The sequence below is a fragment of the Crocodylus porosus genome, unplaced genomic scaffold (genome assembly GCF_001723895.1).
Source record: "Crocodylus porosus isolate Cpor-Errol unplaced genomic scaffold, CroPor_comp1, whole genome shotgun sequence".
NCBI classification, from domain to species: domain Eukaryota; kingdom Metazoa; phylum Chordata; order Crocodylia; family Crocodylidae; genus Crocodylus; species Crocodylus porosus.
Window position 1 is genome coordinate 72,584,721 of NW_017728931.1, and position 21,125 is coordinate 72,605,845.

Genomic DNA, 21,125 nt, shown 5'->3' on the forward strand with positions numbered 1-21,125 from the left:
GGTCCCTTCCAATGCAAGCATCTGTGAATCTATGAGAAGGTGGTATTAGCTTTGCTAAACAGTATTCACTGTTTCTGTTGTATGGCTTTCAGGGATTTTTCTTGACAAGGAATCTACAACTTCTAAAGATTCCCCCAGTTAAAAACTTTGGTACTTTTTTCTGAACATGTTTCCAAGAAAGATTAAATTGAAGAAAATGTGACTTCATAACTCGTGTTTCTTTTATTTGTAGGCTTGCATAGATGATAACGTAGATATGGTGAAATTTCTTGTGGAAAATGGAGCAAATATTAATCAACCAGATAATGAAGGCTGGATACCTCTACATGCAGCTGCTTCCTGTGGATATCTTGATATAGCAGAGTAAGACCTTTTCCTCCTATCTTTAAAAATGTATGTATATTTTGCTGATAAACTGTCATTAGGCCACCAGGAGCACATGGCTTTCATAAATAGTCTTTTATTTTTTTTAAGGTAGACTCCTCAAGCAAACTGCAGTAATAATTTATGCATTATGTCTTGTACTTATGTACTACTGTGCGTGCGCGTGCGTGCGTGCGGTGGGGGGGGAATCTTCTTGACTGCTTTGCCAGTTAGGTGATGCCATTTCTTCTTTTTCCTCAGACCATGGTTGGGATATGTGGTACGGGGAAAAAGAGATGTATATAATACCTTTTTCAAGTGTACCCTGATTGTGGGCTGAAGCTATATCCAGGGTTAGGACCTGGCAACTCTAGATTCCCTATCTGGTCAAATTTGCAATGTTGATTTTTATCAGTAGAGTACTGCTTCCCCTTTGCTCTTTGGATAATGAAATAGAAGTGGCATCTTATAGTGAACTGATCTAAGTTGGAGGACAGTTAAGTCCATAGTAGAGAAACTTTCCTTTCAGACTGAATTGCCTTGTAGGTTTTTCGTACATAAGCTTCTTTTAAATATCTAACTGTTGGTTAGCATGCTCCTTTTCCTACAAAGAGGATAGCAGTTCGGGTTTTTTTCCATGTCCCTTTCTGTTAGATTTGTAGTACAGAGTGTCATCACAGCTATTATTAAACCTGGGTGGAATACAGCATGGTAGCTAACTACCCCAGTGGTGACTGCTATGAAAAAGGGTACAAGATGATCTTGGAGAAATTACCATGAATTTGAATCATTAGAGAGATTCTTTTTTGGAGTCCTGTCTCTTGAGTTTGGGGAAAAAAACAAATGCCTTGCATTCCTCCCCAGTTTGGTGGTAATTTTATATGAAAATTCTTGATTCATCTTTCTAATTTGATATAGGCTGGTTCTTTAAGGCTTTGTGCTTTAAAAAAAAGAGAGACAGATTGTTCTCTTTAAAACAAATCTTGTAAATCTTGAGTAATTTTCTGTCAAATTCACCACTTCCCTTGAGTTGGCCACCTTACATTTTATTTCTTCCTCTCTATCTTGTCATGATTTGTATGTAACAGTCTTGCTCTATAGCTTTTCACCTGTGAAGAGAGATCTCATGTGTATTTCCCTATGAGCTAGGTAACTGGGTTTGAGAGCAAGTAGAAGTCAACTTTTAGCCAGGGAAGAGGAAATCTAGTGCTTGGCTAGCTGGATTGATTAGAGAAATAGTAAATTATAGAATAATAGAAAATTAGGGTTGGAAAGGGCCTCAGGAGGTCTGGTCCAACCCCTTGCTTAAACCAGGCCCATCTCCAACTAGATCATCTCAGCCAAGGCTTTGTCTACCTGGGTCTTAAAAACCTCCAAGGGTAGAGTTTTCACAACCTCTCTGGGTAACCTGTTCCAGTGCTTCATTACCCTCCTAGTGAAAGTTTTTTTTTCCTAATATCCAACCTAAATTTCCCTTACTGCAACTTAAGACTATCGCTCCTTGATCTGTGATCTGCCACCACTGAGAACCAGTTTAATTCCATCCTCTTTGGAATTTCCCTTCAGATAGTCTGAAGGCTATTATTACATCATCCCCTCAGTCTTCTCTTTCCTAGACTAAATAAGCCCCATTCCCTCAGCCTCTTCTTGTCCTAAGACCTCTGACCATTTTTGTTGTACCCGCTGGACTCTCTCCAACTTGTCCACATCCTTTCTGTAGTGGGAGGGAAAGGGATGGGGGCAAAACTGAACACAATATTCCAGATGCGGACTCACCAGTGCTGAATAGAAGGGAATAATCACTTCTTTTGATCTGCTGGTGACACACACTGTTGGCACATATTCAGCTTATTTTCCACTGTAACCCCTAGGTCTCTGTGCAGAGCTGGTCCTTAGGCAATGGATCCCCAGCCTGCACTGTGGTGTACATGGAGGTGTTTTGTCTTAAGTGCAGCACTTTGCACTTCTACTTATTGAACTTTATTAGATTATTTTTTGGTCCACTCCTACCCCCCAGTGTATCTGCTGCTCCCCCCAGCTTGGTGTCATCTGCAAACTTGTAGTCTATCCCATCTTCCAGGTTGTTGGTGAAGATACTGAACAAAACTGGCCCCAGGACCAACCTCTGGGGCACTCCACTTGGTACCAGCTGCCAACTAGACTTTGAGCCATTGGTCACTATACGCTGAGCTCGACAGTCTAGTCAGTTTTCTATCCACCTTATGGTCCATTTATCCAGTCCATACTTCCTTAGCTTACTTGTAAGAATGTTGTGGGAGACCCGTATCAAAAGCCATGCTGAAGTCAAGGTATATCATGTCTACTGCTTTTCCTGTGTCCACAGAGACAGTCATTTCATCATAGGAGGCAATCAGGTTGGTCATACATGACTTGCTCTTGATGAATCCATGCTGACTGTTACTAGTCACCTTCTCCTTCAAATGCTTGGAAATGGATTCCTTGAGGAGCTGCTCAATGACTTTTTCCAGGGACTGAAGGGAGGCTGACCTGTTTGTAGTTCCCTGGATCCTCCTTCTTTTTCCCTTTCTTCAAAATGGGCACTATTTGCCCTTTTCTAATCGTCAGGGAATTTTCAAAGATGATGGCCAGCAGCTCTGCAATCGTATTAGCTAAGTCCCTCAGCACACTTAGGTGCATTGCATCTGGCTCCATGGACTTGTACACATCCAACTTTTCTAAATAGTCCTTAACCTGTTCTTTTGCTACTGTTGGCTGGTTACCTCCTCCCCAAACTGCGCTGCCAGGTACAATAGTCTAGGAGCTGACCTTGCCTGTGAAGACTGAGGTGAAAAAGGCATTGAATACTTCAGGCTCTTGTGCATCATCTGCCACTAGGCTGCTTCCCCCATTTAGTATGGGACCTACACTTTTCCTGATTGACCTCTTGTTGCTAACATACTTGTAGAAGCCCTTCTTGTTACTCTTCACATCCTTACTAGCTGCAACTCCAATTGCACTTTGGTCTTTGTGATTTCATCCCATGAGGGGTAAAGATGAGCTGCTGAAGTTGGTTTCAAACTCTTTGTGCAGCAGGTAGAAAGACATCTTAGAGACATGTTAGGAAGGCTAAGGCAGATACAGAGCTAGGACTAGGATCAAGGATAACAAAAAGTCCTTTTTTAAATACGTAGGGAGAATGGAGAAGGCCCCAGATAATGTGGGGCCCCTGCAGGATATTTTTGGCAATCTGGTGGTTGCACCAGAGGAGAAAGCAGACCTCTTTAACAATTTTTTTGCCTCTTTTCTTGTGCAGGGACTGGGACTCCCCTACCGAGATTCAGGATGGACTTGGGAGAAACTCGGCCAAGCCTAGGGTCAGGGAGGACCGGGTTAGAGAACTTCTGCAGGGGCTGGATGTGTTTAAATTGGGTCCAGATGCTCTCCACCCCAGGGTGTTGAGGGAATTGGCAGGGGTTATTGCGGGGTCCCTGGCATGGCTTTACTTGTGGTGCTCTGGCCAGGTGCTGGACAACTGGAAGAAGGCCCATGTGGTTCCCATCTTTAAAAAAGGGAAGAGGGAGGACCTGGGCAACTATAGTCCCATTAGTCTTACTTCAATCCTGGGGAAGCTCTTTGAGAAGATTATCAAGGATTATCTGTGATGGGTCAGCAGCGGGGATGATGCTCAAGGGCAACCAGCGTGGTTTCATTAAGGGCAGGTCCTGTTGGACCAACCTGATTGCCTTCTACGATCAGGTCACAGAATCACTGAACGCAGGTATCGCAGTGGATGTAGTCTTTCTGGACTTCAGGAAGGCCTTTGACACCGTCTCCCACCCCATTCTCATTAAAAAGCTAGGTGACTCTAGCATTGCTGCCTTCACAGTCAGATGGATTGCAAATTGGCTGAGGGGTCATACTCAGAGTAGTGGTGGATGGGTCATATTCAACCTGGAGGGAAGTGGGCAGTGGGGTCCCCCAGGGCTCGATCCTTGGTCCCACACAGTTCAATTTCTTTATTAGCAACTTGGATGATGGGGCGAAGAGCAGCCTGTTTAAATTCGCAGGCGACACCAAGATTTGGGGTGTGGTGGGCACGCTAGAAGGGAAGGACAGATTGCAGCAGGACCTGCACAAGTTACAGGGGTGGGCAAATGAAAATAGGATGGGATTCAATACTGACAAGTGCAGGTTGCTGCACCTAGGCAGTAGGAACCAGCAGCATACCTATAGTCTGGGGAACTCCCTTCTCGAAAGCATGGTGGCAGAAAGAGCTCTTGGAGTCATTATTGATCAGTAGGGTTAACTGTACCTTGTCGTGAATCCACGGATGCATCAAAAGCAGGGCCAAGGAGGTGATCCTCCTCCTCTGTGAGACACTGGTCAGGCCGCAGCTGGAGTACTGTGTCCGGTTCTGGGTGCTGCACTTCAGGAGGGATGTGGACAGCATTGAGAGGGTCCAAAGGAGGGCCACTCGCATGATCCGGGGACAGCAGGACAGACCCTATGAAGAGAAGCTATGGGACCTTAACCTGTTCAGCCTTTGCAAGAGAAGGCTGAGGGGGGACCTGGTGGCCATCTATAAACTTACTAGAGGGGACCAGCGGGGTTTGGGAGAGACCTTGTTCCCCTGAGCACCTCCCGGAGTAACAAGGAATAATGGCCATAAGTTGTTAGAGAGTAGGTTTAGACTGGACATTAGAAGACACTACAACAGTCAGGATGGCTAGGATCTGGAACCAATTTCCGGGGGAAGTGGTGCTGGCTCCTACCCTGGGGGCCTTTAAGAGGAGGCCCAGTATTTACCTAGCTGGGGTCACTTAAGCCCAGTTTTCTCTCCTGCCCACAGCAGGGGGTTGGACTAGAAAATCTACAAGGTCCCTTCTGACCCTACATCAATGAATCTATGCACCTGAGTGACTGAGTGTCCGTTGAGCCCCTTGAGCTGAGTTCCAAGACTTTACAATGAGAGGGAAAAATTCATCTCTTGAGTAATTTGCCTTTGTCAAGTATTTTCAGCAACAAGGTACAATTGTGGCTTATGGGGAATAAGAATAAAATAATGCCTCTGCAGATATTTGGAATTTGGTCCTATTCTGCTACAGTCTACATTGGCTCTTGATTGTGGACCTTCTACCTGCTCCAGTGAGATTACAAACGTCCTGGGAGAATCCTAGATTGGATCCTTTTATGCTTTGTTACTAGCATTAAATTTGGTGGTGGTGGTTGTTTCTGAGAAGTGAGTTACAGTTTTGGAAAGAGTGAATTTAGGAGTAATTTTAAATGGTCATAAGAAAGAGTTGAGAAATACAATGGCTCTGTTTTTTGTAGTGATGATTTAAGACCTGTATATCCAGACTAGTGTGTCAAGGTCAGTATTTCATCTTTGTCACTTCTTTACGATGTAAATCTTGCATTTAGTGTGAAACAGCTTGTGCTGTTGGTTTTTTTATTAAATCTTGTTAAAGATAGCAACATACTGTTTTGCAAGAGAACTTTTAATGGGTTCACATTTTCTAGGTTTTCTGTTATATAAGCATTTAAATGTCACATCTGTGTACAAATGCCTATAATTCCCACATCTATTCTTTCTTGTTTCTCCCTGGCTTGGAATGGCAGCTGGTGGCAGTTCTGGCCAATGAACTTTCCCATGGTTTCTTACTGAAGAGGTGGTGAGCCACAAAATCTGCTAAAACCAAGGGCTGGCTCAGGATCAGAGCTACACTTGTCATGGGAGCTCCCCTGCCAGTTTCTTGTGCTCTTCCATTTCCATGTAGCTGTTACATTTGGTATGTGGGGGTAGGAGGAAACTGGCAGGGAAATTGCTGGCAAGCAGAGCTCAGAACTGTTACAAAGCTTCTGTAATACACTTTAAAACTTACTACGCAGACATTTGAACAGCCTTCATAGGCTTGTGACACATGATAGTTTTGACATACGGATTGATGTGGGCATAAAATGTACCTCTTGACCTTCAAACCTTTCAGTGTGTAGTACCAACTTCTAAGATGAGTGGTACTTGGTTCCTTAGTTTGGGAGAGAAGCATTGGTTGTATTCTCCATCTCTTCCACTGGTCCACACAGTCTGAAAATGCCATGAAAGGTGAATTAGTAAAAAGAGGCTTCCATGTGCCAGTTAAGACCTCCAGCTAGGAAATTCTACAGCTTTTTAAGTCCTTGGATGTTTAGCTTGGCTTAGTTGTCCAGGCATTCATTAAATAACTGTATGTTTTAAGGTAACAGCCTAAAAAGTAATACTGTTTCATAATTCATGGCTACAGCGTGAATTAAAGTCATCCCAAGTATGTATTTAAAATGGGAATTCTTAAAAGGTGTCTAAGTATACACAACTTGTTATGGAAAGCTGGAATTGGAGAACTGAAAAGGGTCTTGCATGATAGAAAACAGGAAGAAACATGATGGTCTTCTGTTGTTTCTTCTGCATGTTCCTGTTTTATAAAACTATCCTAACATTTCACTATTTTGCCTTATTGGTTGTAACTTAGTGTCAAGGAAGGCCATATTAGAAATTGTGTACCTTTTAGTGATAGAATTAAGTTTAAGGTGTGTGGTGGTAAGCAGTGGATGGATGGAACAGAGAGGAATAGAAAGTATCCACAGGTACTTTGCTTAGCATTTCATTTTTTTAATTTTCTCAAGTGTCCTGTATGTGGTGACTTATAATTGTAAGCAAGAAACTTCATGTACCTTTTCAAGTAATTCATTAACTTTAAATTTACATTTTAATAAAGCACTAATGAATCCTGTAAAACTGTCTGTGTGGGTATTAACAAATCTTTGTAAGTAGAATGTGATGAGGGTTTCAGCAAGACATCATTTAAAGTCTAGAGAGGCTTCTGCAGCCAGCAGATTCTTTCTCCTTGTGTATCTTAAATTGAAATCCAGAGAGAGGGCAAAATAGCACAAGATGGCATTTAATAAGACCAGTTTTTAAAACATTTAATCTATTTATTTTTCTATGCTTTATATAGCACTGGGACTGATGTAAACCAAACTTTGCAAAATGGCAGTAGGTTCTTTGATGTTGCAAAAATTAGTGTTTGTGATAAAAATATGCTTTCTCATGGACTGATCTAGTACCATGCATAGTTGTCAGTGCATAGATTAAATTTGTATGATGAAATACAGAAATTAGATTATTCGTTTTAATAATAAAGTGCTCTCCTGTACCCATCTGTGTAGAAGGTATGTATGTACCATATTTAGTTGAATCCAAGATGAGGTTTTTTGCTTCCAGTCAGGAAGGGGGAGGGAGCTGAGGGATTCTAGTACAGGCAGTCCCCAGACTTACGACACAATTGGTTCGTGAAAACCATGTCTTAAGTCAAAACGTTGTAACTCGGAACCAACTTTCTCATAAGAAACAATGTTATAAATGGGGGATTGGTTCCTGAACCAAGTCCAGATACCCTGTTTTCACCAAAAATACCCCAGAATTTTGTACTTGATCAATTATAGATGAGTAATATAGCTACCTTAATGTATTTATATTGTAAATAGCAATCATTGATTTGGAAGGACTTCTTTGAGGTGACTTTGCTAGACTTTTTGAAAGGCTCTTGGCTGGAGTCTTCTCAGGGGTCTTGGCTGCAGGTTTTTCTGGAGTCTTGTCTGCTTTTTAAAAAAAAATGTCCAAGGAAGTTTGGACAGATGTTGTCCAGGGAAATGAGCGATCCTTGCCCCCGCTGTGCCTCTGCTTGCCTGCCTCCTTCCCCCCAATTCCATCCCGTGCTCCCCTCCCTCAGCTGCCTCCTCACCTTACCATCTGTCCTGGGTCCTCCAGTCCCAACCAGGCCTGGCTGGGAGCTGATGCTGCTTCTCCCTGGCCCAGCTAAGTGGGGGCCACTACTGTTTCTGACTGCTGTAAAGGAGCAGAGCTGTAGCTGAAGGTTAAGGGGGTATGTTCAGGGAATGAGGAAGTGTGGGGTGAAGCAGGCTACAGTGGGGAGTAGGGGTGTTGAGGCAGGCACAGGAATAGAGGTAGGGTTACGATATGTCTTGCATTTCCTAACTTGCCCTAGTAGCATGCAAGTTTACAAGGGATGCAGGTTTTCTTTCTGCTGCAGAAAAATGTGGATCTTCCTCTTTGGAGAAGAAAACTGTGGGTTTCTTCTTGCAGGTTGGCAGCCTTCCGGTCTGCAAGGAGCTGATTGGGGTGATTGGAGGCAGGGGTTGTGCCTTGTGCACTTGGCTGGGTAGGGTGGTGGGAGCAGACCCAGCAGCTGGATACAAGTAAGTCTGTGGGGGGCAGGGGTTGGAGGGCAGGGCAAACAGAAGGGGCCAAGGGGTTTGGGGCCAGGCTGCAGAAGGGAACTAGGGGTAGGGAAGGCAGGGAGTGGGAAGCCAGGCCAATGCATGGTGTTGTAGGTGGTAAGGGGGCACATGGTGCCAGGGACAGGCATAGGGGAGAAGGGTACAAGCACAGGAGAACAAGAGGCAACAGTTTGATTTCTTCCTCCCCCACCCCATCAGTAGTTTTCCCGCAACAGCAGTGGGGGGTGAAGGGATTCAAGATGATCTTCAATTAATTAGATTCCCTACATGGAAAATCATAATACATTTATAATTTCCCACATATAGAGTCTAATTATGAGGGGAGGAGGGTTGTCTTTAATTCAAAGTTGACTTGGATTTGGTTAAATATGGTAATCATTAAAACCATTTCCAAAAATAAAAATGTTAATTCATTGCTTGAGTTAACAAGATTATATTTAACAGTTAAATGCCACGGGGGGGGGGGGAAGAATGATTAATTGAAGAAGCATATAAAACACCTAAAACTATGGTAGTACGCAAAGGGCATTATAGCACGAACTTAATATACAGAGCAGAGCCTCAGGTGACATAGTGTATGTGAAGACTGCTATAAAATCAAATATTTCAGTGTTTGTTTTTGAAACAGTCATCAGCTATCCATCAGCTGTCAGCTTGATGATGAGGAAGAAAACTGGAACTAGTCATGGGAAAAATTGAGTCAGTGGGTGGCTAAGGTTGACTTTTTCTCAGTGTAGCCGTACACTTGAATATGAGAAACATAGGCCTGGAAGGGGCCTCCTGGACCATCAGGTCCTGTCTCCTGCATTTGCAGGTAGGTTATCCTCAGTATTGCCAAAATTACCACTTCAAATCCTTGCATAACTATACGGCACAATGGTGTTCAGTGGTAAGGCAGTTTTCTTACTGATGATTTCATAGTGTCAAGCAGAACTTGTAAGTTGTACAGACAGGTTCCTCTTGCCACATTGGATACTAGGGAAACTGGAGAGTGATGAGGTTGTATGGACATCATAGATGAGAGATAAGGAGATGGAGGTTAGTCTCTGAATGTTGCTTAGCTCTATGGACAGAAAAGAAAGACTGGACCTTAGAAAAGGATATGAAAGAAATGTTAAATTTGGTAGTACTAAAAGGGTGTAGCTTCTGTGTTGGGTAAGTTGCAGTAGATCTATATCATTAGATGTGTCTGATTGCTTCTTTCTTGCCATCACCTATTCTGAACTGCAGTTTAATGATTCTTCTGTTTATACTGGGTTCTCACACTTACTCAGTCATGACTGAATTCAGGTCCTACAAATCTTCCTGTTCAGAGCCTTGGAGAGTAGTGACTGTAGTGACCCAAATAGCCTTTTCAGAGCCAAGAGACTAATTGCAAGAGCAGTTTTTCGTCACCCTAAAAGCCAATTTTAGATATTTATATCTTTCTTGCTCATCAGTCTGATTTTCAGCAGTCTCCACCTTTTAGGAAGCAAGTCTCTTTTTTTTTTTTAATAAAACTCCATGCTGCCTCTGTCCCTGCCTCTGATCAAACTGGTTTGACTTGCTGTCTCTGTTTTGGAAATAGAAGTCAAAGCAGATGCATTTTCTGCACTGGTGTTCAAATATAGTTGATTTAGCTATCTAAAACTTTTATCTGCTTACTTGCTACCCTGTCTAACCTCTTTTTGAGTTAACTCTTCATAATCATAATGTGGGCAACAGATGAATGGAACATTAATCAAAAAAATTATAGCTTGTTTCCAGATCCTTTAGCCTGATTTTCAGTTACAAGTCTGAGTGACGGGGGGGAAAAGACTGTTCATAGTAACAGAAAAGAGAATGTAGGTCATACAAGGATGATCAGAAATTCAGTTTTATGAAAGGTATGTTCAAATTTATGGTGTGGCATAAAATATCTGGTAGGCTGCATTGAATGGAGAAGTTTCGTGATGAATGTTTCATCAGAGTAATATGGTAGTTGAGCAGAGATCACAATAGAAAGTATAAAATGAGAAGAGAAAAGAATAGCTTCTGGAGGACATAGAATGAGAGGACTTGAAGGAAGATCAATTGAAGAAATGACCAGAGGGAAGAGATTTTTAAAGTCAAAGCAACACCAAGCATCAGAGAGGAAATGATTGATTTGTCTGGTTTTTGACATCCTAATTGTGTAGTACAAGCCTTGAGACCTAGCTGTGAAAAGGTCATTCGAAGGAAATGGATAATGGTGACAGTTCACCCATTTCTAGTCTCTCTCATTTTGTTTAAGAAAGACTATAACCTAATCTGTTCATAAGGCAGCCGTGCACTATGTAGGATCCTTGACCACTGGGGGATAGATTTGGGGTTAGAGCATGGAGTAGAGAGCACCACAGAAATATCACTGCTTGTGATTTTTTCTTTTGACGAAAAATGATTGAAATATAGCACTGAGAGAAACTTTATCCAGTTTCTGCTCTTGACGTGGTTTAACCTCTTCTGTAGACTCTTGCAAGGATAAAACTGAATTGTATTTTGAGATGCTTCTTTAAGGGAGTTGCGATTCGTATTGGTTGACAGTTCGTGTTTTGAGACACACTGGCTGTCATAGCTGTTGATTGATATATGTATGAACTTCCTCAGAAAGATGGAACACTCACCAAATTACTTGGGTTGCTGCTGATCCTGAGCTTTTTTATCATGTTGATCTGTGCAGATGATCAGCTTCCTTAGTGTGCAATCTGGATTTACAGTTTGATTGACTGCCAAGTAGTGGAAGCACTCTCATAAGATTCTATTGATAAGTTAAGAAAAGATAAGTAGCAGAAGCACCAACTATCCCTTTGAGGGAATCTGTCATGCTTTTATCTAGTTTGTACTGTTCAGGTCTTGTGCCCTTGGTTGCTTCAGGTTGTAGAGATGATAGAGTGGATATGGTAAAGTTTGTGAAGTTGTTTCAAACTACTATCTTTGTATTTTCCCCCAGATTGGGGTATTCCAGTGCATCCTATTTGAGGCTGCACTTAAACATTTCTTGAAAATTGTACAGTATTAGCCAGAATGAGGTTGTCACTTATTTACTAGAGATTTGGCTTTCAGTAGGTTTTCAAGTGAGAGGAAAGCGTTGATCTCAAATCCTTCATGTCTGTATTTGTTGGGCGCAGTGTCCGTTTTACCTAATGGTCAGCCTAACTGATCTAGCTAAACACATAGCTGTTTTGTTCATGGAGTGATGATCTCAGTGGAAAACTTCAGGGTGAGAAAGGTAGCTTCAATGTGCGTGTCAAAAATTCTGCCAGTTTATTAGTATCTCTCTTTTTCTTTTTTTTTTTTTTTTTTAAGCAGGAGGAGGACTATTTTAATAGGTGTGTCTGCTTTGCATATGGTATGCAGTGTTACTGAACTGTTGTTTTAGGACACAAGTCAGCAACCTGCCTGCCTCCTTTTTTGGCCTGCTGCTTGGAAGTGTTGCTGACTTTACTAAAGATGCACAGCTAGATTGATACAGATGATGCAGTAGCGAAGGAGCTTTGTACTGTAGATAGGCTGAATAGCATGGGAAGCAGGATAGATTTTTAAGGAACACCGTACTTCAGACCCCTTGGTGATGATACACAACTGTCTATCACCACCGATTGACTCCTATTTTCTAGGTATGACTGGAAGTACTGGAGAGCAGTGCTACACACCAGCAAGCAGGGTTTGGATTGAGCCAATACTTGGTAAGTAGGCCACACTGGCACTTCTAAGGGCCCTACCTGTTCATTCTAAATTGAAGCTTTATTTTTAAGATTGTAGGGGCATTAGTTTCAATTACATCCACACTGCACATCTATTACCTTATTCAGAATTAGAAATGATAAAATTCAGTATATTTTAGAGGCAAGAAAGGTGATGGGGTCCTTGCTTTAAAGTGCCTAATATTTTTGGCTTATCCATACTGTAACTTGGGTCTCTGGGTTAGTAACGTGGTCTCTGTCCAAATGCAAGGTTTGTGTACTTGGTAGCTGTGTTGGTCTGAGACCAGAAGGCATACAAAACAGTAGAATTCTTGGTTCCAAAATGATACCTTTTATTAGACCAACTGGGAAATCGCAAGAGAGTTGTCCTTTTTCTGCCAAAAAAAAAAAAAAAAGCTTGCAGAAAAGGACAACTCTCTTGTGATTTCCCAGTTGGTCTAATAAAAGGTATCATTTTGGAACCAAGCATTATAGTGTTTTGTATACCTTTTAGGTGTTTAATATGAAATTAGTAACTGCATCCTAATAGTGCATCTCCATTACTGTTTCCTTCAAGTCATTGCATAGTTATTACATTGTGACAAGTTTTATACTGTTTTGCAGTATGTGCTAGACCTTCTGCCGATAATCATATAACATGTGCGGCCAGTTCTCTTGTCTGTCAGCTCCGTCTCAAGTAAGGTATCTCATAGTGCATCATTTAAAATGCAGGTGGGGCTTTCTAAGTGTATATCCTTACTATCGCTTTCTGAGTTAATTTAAAAAGCTGCCCAGATTTTGCCAAAATGGATTTGTATGGTGCATTTGCTGATGCATAATGATGAGTTTGGTGGATGCAATAGAGATGTGGTATTACAGAAGTGTGTTAGTATTTAAAGTGCAGACAGTGTTATATAGAGCAGGGATACAATAAGGATGACATACATGAAAAAGAAGAGTTTGGCCAGTATCTTGATGGTTTCACATGTTGTGGTCTTTACTAAATACTTCTTCAATAGGTAGCTAGAGTTTTTCTTGAAAGAAATATACTTTTCAAGAGGTCTTTCCTGGGTAGATAGGCAGGAACAATCATTCTGATTCTTCTAAATGAGGTTGAAAATCTTGGGCAGTATGAAAGAGCTCACTGGAAAATCTATGCTAGATATAGAGATTTGATTATTTTATTCATTGTTTCTTTAAAAAAAGTAAGCTCAATGTTTTCATAAATCTTATTACTGTTTACATGCAGTGATTTGCAAACCTGGTAACTTAGAGTACTAAAAATAATCTTAAATTGTTGAAATGGGGTTGTGGGTAGAGCTTTAGGAGCTGCCAAGCAAAGTATATTTTTCATCTCAAACTTATTATATGTGGTCTCTAGCAAAGAGTGTTCAAATGTTTGAAAATGCATATTATGAGGGTATGTGACTTTAAAAGCGGAGTTTCATTTCTGAAAGCTTTCTTAGCACGTTTTGAGGATTGACAGCTTTCAGAAATACACTAATCCAGAAACTCCCAATCTCTCTCATCTGTCCTCTGAGAACTAACACCTTTCTATCTTTGAAAGCATTAAGTTAGAAAAGATTAGATTAGAAAAATTACCATACCAACTAGCAAGGGTAGAGCCACCTGTGTTCCCATATCTTGTTAAAGCCAGTGCCACAATTCCTGCAGTATAAAGGAATAAAACATTTATACAGTTTAATTTTTTTATATTTGATTTTAGTGTTTAAAAATCTTGTTTCTCTTCTTTCCTTCCTGCTTCCCTTTTAGGTGCTTGAATTTCAGCTGTCCTGGAATTACTTGGTTCCAATCCACTTTTCTTTCTTGCAGTTAGAACTGTATTTTATGTGCCTGGCTGCTATTTTTCCTTCTGTCCCATTTCCCCTGCCTTTGTCCTTTATTTAGACTACTGTAGGATTTATAGGTTTTCAGCTACTGTGCATCTCTGTACCCTCGAGGTTCCTGCTGGGAGGAATTTCTGCTACGCTGTACCATCCTCAATACCATCCACTGTACCCTCAATTTTTAGATGGCCATCTGCTAATGAGTGTCTCTGGAGCCTATTTCTTGCCTTGGTTTACAGCTTTCCAAAGTAACATTATTAAATATTGTAAACTGTGTTGTTTCCTCTGTGACTGTGTATAATATAGCAGCACTGAGAGCTGACATTTTTGTCAGCTGTCATTTGGATTTGGGTAACTTGTCAGCAGCAGCAGAAACAGAAGATGTCTGTGCACATGTATCAGAGTTACCTGTAATAGTGTTTCACCTTTTGGAAAATAGCTTTTAATCATAAGGGAATCGTAAACCAATAAAATTATTTAGATTCTGCAGAAGGTGGTTTTCACCTAGGAGACGAGGTAGGATATCTTTTTCCTCTTTACAAACTGTTGATTATCTTGGAGTTTATACAAGCACAGCCTGTGGATTTGTTAGTTCAGAGCCAAACAGGCCCTGTTCAAGGTGTCTTTTGCAGCAGAATTCCTACAGTCTCCTGCAGGAGAAACAGAGAGCTGCTCTCTGGAGGAGCATTCTGAGGAACAGAGTATGCAATGGAAATTTCCTACCATATTCTGGCAACTTTAAAAGACTAAAGAAGTATACTTCATAGCTTTTTATTTTCTTTGATTGACTCGAACCCTTTCCTTAACCATTTTATACTTGGCCACTCTTCTTTTTGTTTGTTTGTTTTTTCAACAAAGATCAACAAGGTACACAATGTAATGTTCTCTTGCTTTGATCATCACTGATTTAATTGCAAGTGCCTGCTGTCTTCATCTGGCAAGAACACATTCCTGGAAATCTTATCTTCTAGTTTTTCTAAGAAACCCAGTCAACTTTATTCAGGTAGGATGTAGCTGCTAAAAGACTGCACCATTCTTAGGTAGAATATGGCTATTCAAATCTAGTGGTAGTTCAGTTTTACATCAATGTACACAAGTGAACATGAAGACACCTTCCTGAGTTTGCAATAAAATGTAGCTTTGGGAGTTGCCACATACATGTAGTCACTCAGCAGTGAGAAAAAAATGAAGGGTTAGGGCTTAATTGTGGCTCTACTCTGAAAAGTGAATTAAAAGGTTTTTATAGGGTTCTGTATTTGTGTCAGTCTTTATTTGACTCTACAATGTTAATGTTTGTAGTTGCATAAGATCTTCTAAAAAATAAATCTTGAAAAAAATTCCTGAATTGAGAATGTGTTATGGATTTGGCTTGCTGATATCTCACTAGTGTTTTTTTCCCCACAGTTGTGTACTAGATGAGCATTACACATTTTACTCCTGACAGGTTCTTTTATCTAAGCAGATACAAGCCCACCATAATTTAGTTGAGATGTGCTGCAAGAAACAATTAATTGCAGAATGCATAGAAGCCAGGAACGAGGAAAGTTTTAGTTGCAACTAATAGGCAGATTGTTACCAAACTGGGGCAGTGCAGGTAGAGATCCCTCAGGGCTGTTAGTGTTAAAGCTGCCACTGTCTGCATGTTGCTTGGCAGCAGCTCAGGACCTGCCAATTTCACTTTTCCGGGGCAGGAGGAATTTTGCCATGCTCATTAGATCTCTTAAATCATCTGTCTGGTACTTTCATATTCCGGCTCTCTTTTTTTTCAGTTAGGCCTGATAAAGTATATTGTAATATGTAAAGGTTATGCATTTAGAAGGACCTGTTGTATAATACAATTTCATTATCTTTAAATCTATTGTGCATATGATCAATCTGAAATTGATCGTGGAGCATATTGACTCTCCCCTCTCCTTGTTCCTTCCTAACCCCCATCATTAGATTATTTCAAAAGGTATCTCTCTCAGAGAAGTATTTAAGGGACCTAAAAAAATTTCACAAGCAGGTGGTTACTTTTTTTGCCTTGAATTTATTTTTATAAAGCCAGAAAGCCAAGAAATAGCAAATGAGTAAAAAAAACAAAAAACAAAAAAACTTCTAAAATCTGAGAATCTTGAGTAGTTTAATGGAGCACAGGGTGTATGCGCGCTGAAGTGCTTGGGTATAAATCCCAGGTTATTTTGTTTTGTTAATAAAGGATTTGTAAAGCATCTTCTAAGGGTGAACCAATGAGGTTTTATTTGCATGGAATCGTGGCTTTATGGTTCTGAAAGATTTAGTTAGTATCAGAGTCTTGGGATGATTTGAAACTGTCATTTCCTCTTAAATCTTGAGAGCTAAGCAGCTGACTAATTGGTTCCTGAGTTAGTAACTGATATCTCAACTGTCCTGAAAATAATGAAAGCTCTTCTGGTCTTAGCATTCATGTCACCTCCTGGTGATAACTCTCCCCACAGAATTAATTTTGAGCTGAGTTACTTGCGTGGTAGTAGCCTCTGTCCCAAGGGTGCATCTTTAAGAATGTCACTAAATTAGTTAAGCTCTTTTGAGTACACTTAAAAGTATGTGACCCTTATTTAAAGATACTTTTTTGCACTCAAATAGTAGTATAGTGTTAAGTATTAAATTTGCCCTACCTTTATAAAGTTAGTTCTAAATTAACATACCTGTAATTGCTTTAACATGGCACATTGACCATATAGGCTACCTCAGTAAGGAAAAAAAAATGCATATTCTAAATTTACATGTGGAAGCCCGAAAGTGTGTGCTTGAACTAAAGACTTTCCAAGAAGGGGGCATCCCCTGAGCTTTAATATTGCTACAAAATGCTAACCATTGCATATGGTTAACTTCTTTATTTCACTTATGAAAACATGGACCAGATTTTCTGGTAGAGTGCATTTCAGGTCTGTGAAATATTTGAACAACCAGTTCTTTCTCCTGTTGGATGGAGCTTTCTTCTATCCTCTGTTCTACTGTTAGGATCAACAGGTAGCAATCGCCAGTCTCCTTAATAGTTTTGCAGACTTGGTCCCAGAAAGTCTGTATTGAAGCAGAGTCTCATTGTGGAACATTTTTTATACTTGAAGGGTAGGGACACGCATTCAAAAAGCCTGAACCTGAATTGATTTAATCTTTGCAAGTTAATCTAACCTGGCTAGGCTAAACCACATTGTAACCATGTGGACATCCCCTCTGGACTGAAAAAATTCAGGCACTTGCCTGCAGTGGCTCAGGCTAGAAGCTGGTGGGTGCTAGAACAGCCCCTCGCTTCCCTTCCACAGTACTGAACTGCGGGGGGGGGGGGAATGGGGGACATGGCCAGGCCCCAGCAGGACACTCTGATATCCCCCCTGACCCCCTATCCCAGCAGGGAATGTTTATCACCCCAACTCAGTGTTTATCAACCCATTAAGAAAACAAAACCTCTCTCCATTATTTCAAGCTCTTCTTAAACAGCTTTTCCAAGGAAGGACATTACCAGCTACCTATTGATTAGCTCCAAAAAGCCTGTCTGCTTTTGTCTTCTCCCAGGGCACAGATTGTAGCTAGCATGTGATCTGCTAGCTAATGCTGAGAGGTGTCTGTGTAAAGCAGGGGAGCTGGGGGAATAATCCCTGGTCATCAGGGAGAAGCCAGGCAGGTGCCTGCAGTCTCTGCCAGAGCTCCAGCCAGGGAGCAGAGGGGAGGGGCAGTCCTGCTGTGGAGAAGAGAGCCCCGCCCAGAGAGCATGCTGGGATGCTGGGGGAGTTTGGCTTATCTTAAACCAGCAAGGGGTCTGGGACAGACATTGCATAAACTGGTTTGACCTGGATCGGTTAAATCTGATACTACGTTTAACCAGGTTTATCTTAAATTGGTTTCAGTCATTTTCAAACTAGTTTTTGTGCACTGAATGTCTGTTCTGTTACAGCTTTAAGCCAGTTTCTGCTCACTTAAACCAGTTTTTGTGTAAAGTCTATCCCTAGCTCAAGTGGGTTAGAGTTAGAGCATGTTGCCAGATTCTGAAGATGTTATTCTTTGTCAGACTTTAGTTCACATATTTTAATTGTCTTTGGAAAGCAAGCCCCTTTCTTTCACAGGTTGTTGAGAAACTATGGTCTAGTATGATTTACAGGTAGCAAGCACAGTGTTATCATTCTGTCAGCCTCTGTTGAAGTTCTTGGATCAAACCCTCCAGACCAAACCCTGAATTAGAACTTAGGGCTTGCAAGTTGTTGGGTCCTGGCCTCAACAAAAACTATTTGGCTTGAATGTCAGTGCTTTGTCTTTGAGGCAAATTTGCCTTCTAAAAAAAATCCAAATAGGCTTTAAAATGCTTTGCCTATTTAAGTGCAGGCAGGGAGTCAAAATTGCACTGAATAATGTAAAAGGGGAGAAGCTTGCTTATTTTTCTTCTAAATTTTGCATTCAGTAGTTGAAAGCCATGGAGAGCAGTTTCTTAAAATATGCAAGTAACAAACAGAGGGGTCTTTACCTTCACACAACATTGGTATTTCAAGATAAACTTGTTCTTCCAGTCTTGCCCAAGCCATGTGATGCCTGTCTTAAAAATGTTTGGACACAACACTGAGGGTTTATTTTCCTTTTTATATCAGACATGTCTCCGGACCCGTGGCATTGCACTTGCATTTCTTTGGATGTACAATTTTCAGTTTCAAAAGCTTGTGTAGAAAACAGTACTTCAGGTTTGAAAATGAACCCTGAAATTTTTGGTTTTGAAGACTAGAGTTGGCAAGGTCCAGGATGCTGTGCATTTATATCATATTTACCTGAATCCAAGATGAATTCAAATTTAAGATACCTCTATGACCCCTACCCCATAACTAGTTTCTGTACATTGAAAATTATAAAATAGTTGCTAATTTAAGGTGACTGTCCAGCTTCCTGCCCTTCTCTGCTACTACTGTGGGGAAAGCAGTGACAGGAAGGTAAAGCAAATGGGAGAAGAGGGAGGGCAGGTAGCCTGACCCTTGCCCCTTACACCCTGTGCCTGTCCTCCTGCCACTTGCCATCAGCACCCCAGTGCCTGCCTTCCCTTGCTGTCCTCCTTGCTACTTGCATGCTCTCCCTTCCCACCCTCCCTCCCCCACTTCCCCAAGCTGCTGTTGCCTGTGCTAGGTAGCAGCTCTGCTTCTGGCACTGGTTCCAGCCCAGGTCACTGAGCATGCAGTGGCCCTGGTGCTGGCCAGGCTGCAGCTCCAGGCTCAGGTTGGGGCTGTAGCTCCAGCAGTTCCCTTGTTGCCGCCTGCTCTCCTTTGTCTCTCTCCTGCGTGTTGTTGTTCCCCCACACTCCCTCCTTCGCTGCAGGAACCACCGCAAGCCTCCCTGCAGCAACAACTCTGGCCCTTACCTGGGACAGGCTGTAGTTGTAGCTCTGTCTCTGGCCCTGGGCCTGGACTGCAGCAGCAGCTATAGCTGCCTGACCTGGGCCAGTATTCAAATTGTTGTTTGGGGGTGGAGGGGGGATTCATGTAAATGGTTTCAAATAAGTGCAGTATATACAATATGTATATATGCACACAATACTTGCTTGAATTCTTTTTGTTATTAAATTTTGTAACCTCAGTTAATATATTAAAAGATTTGCACATTCAGTTTTTTTTCCTGGGAGTATTATACCTTGCTAGTTGGTTATATGCAGCAAACCATACATCAACCTCAAGGAGAAAAAATTGTTGGGTTTTTTGTTTTAGTGTGATTTGTCCAAAGGCTTTGAAATGTTTTACAACAACAAGAACCCTATAAAGGCTTGCTTTAATACTTCCATTAACTATTCCATTATATGTTGGATGTTTTTCCACTGATTTGGAACTGACTGAAAGCAGACCTCTTGGACCATATTATTAGAAGCCACAGTTTGTATCATTTCTTTGGGGAAGCACAGCTACCATGGTATGATTCCAAATGTTCACCCAATATTGGCTTCACTGGATTTAATTTAGGTCAAATAACATCTTCTTGCTTGTGGTTATAATTTTCATGGCAACTTTGCATGTAGCATAACAAAATAACACCGCACTTGTCATCTTTGACGTTATTTTTTTTTATGGACAGCTAAACTGTGCTAAGAGGATTCTAAAATTGTAATTAGTCTTTGAAAGATAAAATTAAATAAAACTTATTGTTTCTTTAACAGCATCATCTCAATACAATGTTGTCTTAAGCATGGACATTGTTGTGGCAGTGAGAATTTTTTAATATAGATTGAAATCTAATTATGTACTTATAGGAGTTCTCACAGTAATTTAACTTTGTTATTTGTCGAAAACATGCATGTAGGAATGAAGTATCGTAGTGTGAAGTATTTCCTAAGTATAGTCATCATCTACAGTCCCTCACGGTCCAGGATGATCACTCCCACGGGTCAAGTACAGGGTTGTAGATGAGCCTGATGGTTGTTGATGACTAACACGGCTGATCCTAGAGCTGCAAACATTGGGAAATGCCATAGGTGTTGGTATACTAAGTGTACTAAGCTATAGTAGTTAGTATTGGGAACACTTGTCATGTTGTGACAATTTATTATAAAATTGATTTGTGTAAATTGGTTAGATGGTCCTGTCAATGTTAGTGGTTAATAAGTATACTAAATACACTTGGAATAATTATTTCCCCTCTCAGCTCTTTGAATAATTAGGAAGATAACTAGCTTAGACATTTCAGTAGTGGTAGAGAAACCTAACAACTGATTAAATGACTGTAGGGCTATAAATCTATATCAACATTACTAATTTAATTTAGAATAGTGAACTATAATGACTATTCTGTGTACAGCTATACATGCCGAGCTTTGTGCCAGAGATGCCCAACTTTGAAGCTATACTACTTTTAAAATTCCTATTCAGCTTGAAGTGCTGTAGATCAAGGAAGTGACTGTGTTCTTCTGGAACAAGCAGTCTTGATTGCCATTCTAATGCTGCTTGCAGGTGCAGGGCACAGTTCGGAGCAGAGTTCAGTTCTTTTTGAAGCCCATTAG

The 21,125-nt window shown here is 41.0% G+C and overlaps 1 protein-coding gene across 1 annotated transcript in view; it reads left to right on the plus strand.

Moving 5' to 3' along the window:
• The window catches only part of PPP1R12A (protein phosphatase 1 regulatory subunit 12A), a 187,223-nt gene that overhangs the window by 56,144 nt on the left and 109,954 nt on the right, over positions 1-21,125 (plus strand). Inside the window, exon 2 of the mRNA XM_019543931.1 lies at positions 233-363. Coding sequence (XP_019399476.1) covers positions 233-363 — 131 coding nt within the window. The remainder of the gene's footprint in view (positions 1-232; positions 364-21,125) is intronic.